Source organism: Somniosus microcephalus, unplaced genomic scaffold, assembly GCF_052327205.1.
Source record: "Somniosus microcephalus isolate GS21.2 unplaced genomic scaffold, FLI_Smic_1.0 unresolved_chr6, whole genome shotgun sequence".
NCBI classification, from domain to species: Eukaryota; Metazoa; Chordata; class Chondrichthyes; order Squaliformes; family Somniosidae; genus Somniosus; species Somniosus microcephalus.
The window spans coordinates 42,190,557-42,196,396 of record NW_028225184.1 but is presented as its reverse complement, the minus strand read 5'-3'; the positions used below and the strand labels follow the sequence as shown (position 1 = coordinate 42,196,396).

The following is a 5,840-nucleotide window of genomic DNA, read 5'->3' as shown; positions in this document are numbered from 1 at the left end:
TTAATATTCCATTGCAATGCTGTCTTGCATTGCAAATGATTATGTTATTGCAATGTGATATTCCATTGCAATGTTCTATTGCATTGCAACTGACGAATATATGGCAGTGATATTCATTGCTATATTGCAAAGTGATATTCCAATGCAAAGTGCTATTGCATTGCAAATGACTATTATATTGCAAACTGATATGGCACTGCCATTTTCCACTGCATTGCAATGACTAATATATATTTCAAATTATAAATTCATTGCCAGGTTCCGTTGCATTGCACCGACTGTTATATTGCAAAGTGATACTCATTTCAGTGTTCTATTGCATTGCACATGACGAATATATTGCAGTGATATTACATTGCAATGTTCTATTGCATTGCAAATGACGAATATATTGGAGTGATATTCCATTGCAATGTGCAATTGCATTGCAAATGACTGCTTGAATGCAAAGTGAGGTTCAATTGCAAAGTCCTATTGCATTGCAAATGATGATCAGAGTCAAAGCGATATCCCATTGTAATTTCTATTACATTGCAAATGATTATTATATTGCAAATTTATATTTCATTGCAATGATTGTTTGCATTTCAAATGACGATTGTATTGCAAAGTGTTATTCCATTGCAATGTTCTATTGCTTTGCAAATGACGATTATATTGCAGTGATAATCCATTACAATGTACTGTTGCATTGCAAATGACTACTTTGTTGCAAAGTGATATTCCATTGCAACGTCCTATTGCATTGCAATGAAATATAATATTGCAAGTTAAAATTCCATTGCAATGTTCTATTGCATTTCAAAAGACAATTATATTGTAAAGTGATACTCCATTGCAATGTGCTATTGCATTGCAGATTACTATTATTTTGCAACACGCTAATCCATTGCAATGTTCAACTGCATTGCAAATGACGATAATATTGAAAAGCGATATTATATTGACATGTGATTTTTTTTGCAAATGACTATTATATTGCAAGTTACTAGTCCATTGCAATGTCATATTGCATTGCTAATGACTATTATACTGCAAAGTGATATTCCATTGCAGTGTGCTATTGCATTGCAAATGACGATTATATTGCAAAATAATGTTCCATTGCAATATTCTACTGCATTGCAAATGACGATCATATTCCAAAGTGATATTCCATTGCAATGTTCTATTGCATTGTTAATAACTATTATAATTCAAACCGATATTCCAGTGCGGTGTTCCATTGCATTGCAATGACTAGTATATTGCAAATTAATATTCCATTGCAATGTTCCATTGCATTCCAATGTCTATTATATTGCAAAGTGATACTTCATTCCAAACTTGTATTGCATTGCAAGTGACGAATATATTGCAGTGAGACTCCAGTGCAATGTTCTATTGCATTGCAAATATCAATTCTATTGCAAAGTGATATTCCATTGAAATGTGCCATTGCATTGCAAATTACTGTTACCTTGCAAATTGATATTCCACTGCAATGTTCTATTGCATTGCAAATGACGATCATATTGCAGTGATAATCCATTGCAATGTGCAATTGCATTGGAAATGACTGCTACAATGCAAAGTGAGGTTCATTTACAAAGTCCTATTGCATTGCAAATGACGATCAGAAGTCAAAGCGGTATTAAATTGTAATTTTCTCTTAAATTGCAAATGAGTATTATATTGCAAATTTATATTCCATTGCTATGTTTGATTGCATCGCAAATGACGATTATATTGCAAAGTGATCTTCATTGCAATGGTCTATTGCAGTGCAAATGGCAATTATAGTGCCGTGATAATCCATTAAAATGTTCTGTTGCATTGCAAATGTCTACTATGTTGCAAAGTGATATTCCATTGCAACGTCCTATTGCATAGGCAATTAATATAATATTGCAAGTTAAAATTACATTGCAATGCTCTATTGCATTTCAAATGACAATTATATTGAAAAGTGATATTCCATTGCAATGTGCTATTGCATTGCAGATAACTATTATTTTGCAAAGCGCTAATCCATTGTAATGTTCTACAGCATTGCAATTGACAATCATATTGCAAACTGATATTATATTGTAATGTGATATTGTTTTGCAAATGACTATTATGTTGCAAGTTAATAATCCATTGCAATGTCATACTTCATTACAAATGACTATTATAATGCTAAGTGATATTCCATTGCAATGTGCTATTGCATTGCAAATGACGATTATATTGCAAAGTGATATTCCACTGCAATTTTCTATTGCATTGCAAATGACGATCTTATTAGAAAGCGATATTCCATTGCAATGTTCTATTGCATTGCAAATGACGATTATAAGGCCAACTGATATTCCACTGCAATGTTCCATTGCATTGCAGTTACTAATATATTACAAATTAACATTCCGTTGCTATGTTCCATTGCTTTGCCATGACTATTATATTGCAAAGTGGTATTTCATTCCAAAGTTCTTTTGAATTGCAAATTACGATTATATTGCAAAGTGATACTCCTTGCAATTTTCTATTGCATTGCAAATGTCAATTATATTGGAACGTGATATTCCATTGCATTGTGCTTTTGCATTGCAAATGACTGTCATATTGCAAAGTGATATTCCATTGCAATATTCTATTGTATTGCAAATTACTATTATATTGCAAAGTGATATTCCATGGCAATGAACATTTGCATTGCAAATGTCTGCTACAATGCAAAATGAGGTTCAATTGCAAAGTCCTATTGCACTGTAATGACGGTCAGGAGGCAAAGCGATATTCCATTTTATTTTTAAATTACATTGCAAATTGCTATTATATAGCGAAGTGATATTCCTTTGCAAAGTTCCATTGCATTGCAATGACTATTATATTGAAAGGTTATGTTCCATTGCAATGTTTGATTGCATTGCAAATGACCTTTATATTGCAAAGTGATATTCCATTGCCATTTTCTATTGCATTGCAAATGACGATCATACTACAAAGCGATATTCCCTTGCAAATTCCTATTTCATTGCAAGTGACGGTTATATTGCAAAGTGATACTCCATTGCAATGTGCTACTGCATTACAAATGTCAATTCTATTGCAAATTGATATTCCATTGCAATGTGATATTGCATAGCAAATTACTATTATATTGCAAAGTGATATTCCACTGCAATGTACTATTGCATTACAAATTACGATTATGTTGCAGCGATATTCAATTCCAATGCGCAATTGAATTGCAAATGACAGCTACAATGTGAAGTGAGGTGCAATTGCAACGTCTTATTGCATTGCAAATAATGATCAGAAGTGAAAGCGATAAACATAGAAACATAGAAACATAGAAGAAAGGAGCAGGAGTAGGCCATTCGGCCCCTCGAGCCTGCTCCAGCATTCAATGCGATCATGGCTGATCATCCAAATTCAGTACCCTGTCCCTGCTTTCTCCCCAAAACCCTTGATCCCTTTAGCCTTAAGCAATATATCCAACTCCTTCTTGAATATATGTAAGAAGTCACACAACACCAGGTTATAGTCCAACAGTTTTATTTGAAATCACAAGCTTTTGGAGCGCTGCTCCTTCATCAGGTGAAGTGGAGAGAAGCATAAAGGCACAGCTTATATAGTCAGAGAATAATGACAGATGATTACAGGTAATCTTTCTAACTGCCATTTATCACACCTTGGCAGAGAGATAATGACAGCAATCAAAGTTGTGAATGGTGTCCAAACAGGTCAGTCAGGAAAACATTATATCAAAGAACAATGTGGTGGGGTCACAAGGGTTCAAATGTTGCAGATGCTGGGGTCTGAAAGAAAAACAAAAAACAGACAAAAAAACATTTTTATTTGCTAGAAATCACAGCAGGTCCAGCCGCACCTGTGTAGAGAGAACAAGTCAACGACGACTCGAGTCTGGATGACCCTATGTCAGGTGGAGTTACATGTAGTGTGAGAGGAACCCAAGATCCCAGTTGAGGACGTCCTCATGAGTGCAGAACTTGTCTATCAGTTTCTGCTCTAGGATTTTGCATTTTCATGTGTCTCGAAGGCCGCCTTGGAGAATGCTTACCCGAAGATCGGCGGCTGAATGTCCTTGACTGCTGAAGTGTTCCCCGACTGGTAGGAAACACTCCTGCCTGGTGATTGTTGTGTGGTGTCCATTCATCCGTTGTCGCAGTGCCTGCATGGTCTGGCCGATGTACCATGCACCGGGGCAACCTTTACTGCAACGTATGAGGTAGACAATGTTGGCCGAGTCACATGAGTAGGTACCATGTACCTGGTGGGTGGTGTCCTCACGTGTGATGATGGTATCTGTGTTGATGTTCTGGCATGTCTTGCAGAGTTTGCTGTGGCAGTGTTGTGTGGTGTCTTGGTCGCTGTTCTCCTGAAAGCTGGGTAATTTGCTATGAACGATGGCCTGTTTGAGTTTAGGTGGCTGTTTGAAGGTGAGTAGTGCAGGCGTGGGGATGGACTTAGCGAGGTGTTCATCGTCATCGATGACATGTTGAAGGCTGCAAAGTGCATGGCGTAGTTTCTCCGCTCCGGGGAAGTACTGGACGATGAAGGGTAGCCTGTTGGTTGTGTCCCATGTTTGTCTTCTGAGGAGTTCTATGCTATTTTTTGCTGTGGCCTGTCGGAACTGTTGATCGACGAGTCGAGCGTCATATCCTGTTCTTACGAGGGCGTCTTTCAGCGTCTGTAGGTGTCCATCACGTTCCTCCTCGGCTGAGCAGATCCTGTGTATTTGCAGGGCTTGTCCATAGGGGATGGCTTCTTTAACGTGGTTAGGGTTGAAGCTGGAGAACTGGAGCATCCTGAGGTTGTCCGTGGGCTTTCATTGTTGCTAAAGCGCTATGGGTCGTCCTGAGGTGGAGAAAGGCGCTCAGGCAATGCAAGTCTGAGAAAAGCGTTGCGAGCCTGAGGGGAAACAGTGCAAGAGGACAACAAATAAAATCTGGAGAACCGGTGCTCGCGAGTCAGTGAGAGTGGAGAAAGAGAGCCTGAGGGAGGAAAGAAAGAAACAACGGTAGAAAAAAGAAAGATAACCGTTTCAAACGAGAATATGTGAGAAATCAGCCAATTGTGGGAATAAAATTCAGAGCATAGCCGGCACATTTTGATCTTCCTTCTATCGCTCACTCATTTGAACTATTCCTGCCGCATTGAGCCTGACATTTACCATAATGATAAGAGGAGAGAACAATGGGGAAAGTTTTGCCCTCCTGATCACACGTTGTCAGACTAATGGAATGAAAATCACAAGTGACCCTCATCCTGAACACAGAGCCCAGCTCACCACCTGCATATACAGAATGGACCTTCTCTTATCCTTGCCTGTATGAAACTTTCACTGTCTGGATAGGTTGGATTGAAAAAAATATTCGTTTTATGTTATTCGGATTGGAACACAGGAGCAGATGGGAGCTGCTGTTTCACCGCAAGTTTGGATGGGCGAACGGTGAAACGGCGGAGAGATGGTGGGTCGACAATGGCAGCACAGGGGGTCACGGTCGATAGATTGTAAAAAATGTAAGAAACAAAAATGTAAAAGTGGTGGATATCTGAATAAGTGAGACGCAGCAGGTGTGGAGAAGAGTGAATGAACCGGCTGATTTCAGTTGGTTGGGTGACGGTGTTGGCAGCGCTCGGTGCTGGGTTCAGGACAATTATGGACCAGAGGAAATTCTGCAAATCTATCTTAATAACAACTGAAGGGAAAGGTTAATAGGGACCCATGAAGAAAATACAGAGCAAACCGCCTTGACTGCATGGTTTATTGTTGTTGATAAAGCGGCGAAATTGATGAAAGCCGCAATATTTGTCAACGTTGGGATTTAAACCGGCGGCTTTACAGAGGC

The 5,840-nt window shown here is 38.6% G+C and overlaps 1 protein-coding gene across 1 annotated transcript; it reads right to left on the bottom strand.

The window, feature by feature from the left end:
• Positions 1–4,012: 4,012 nt before the first annotated feature.
• LOC147087238 (uncharacterized) lies at positions 4,013–4,810 on the bottom strand. Its single transcript, XM_085978116.1, has one exon. The coding sequence runs from the start codon at positions 4,793–4,795 to the stop codon at positions 4,013–4,015; it is 783 nt and encodes a 260-aa protein (XP_085834242.1). The 5' UTR covers positions 4,796–4,810.
• Positions 4,811–5,840: the final 1,030 nt, after the last annotated feature.

What these genes read in the sequence shown, in the direction of transcription:
- LOC147087238 (XM_085978116.1), bottom strand. Translation starts at nt 4,795, where the DNA reads ATGCTCCAGTTCTCCAGCTTCAACCCTAACCACGTTAAAGAAGCCATC.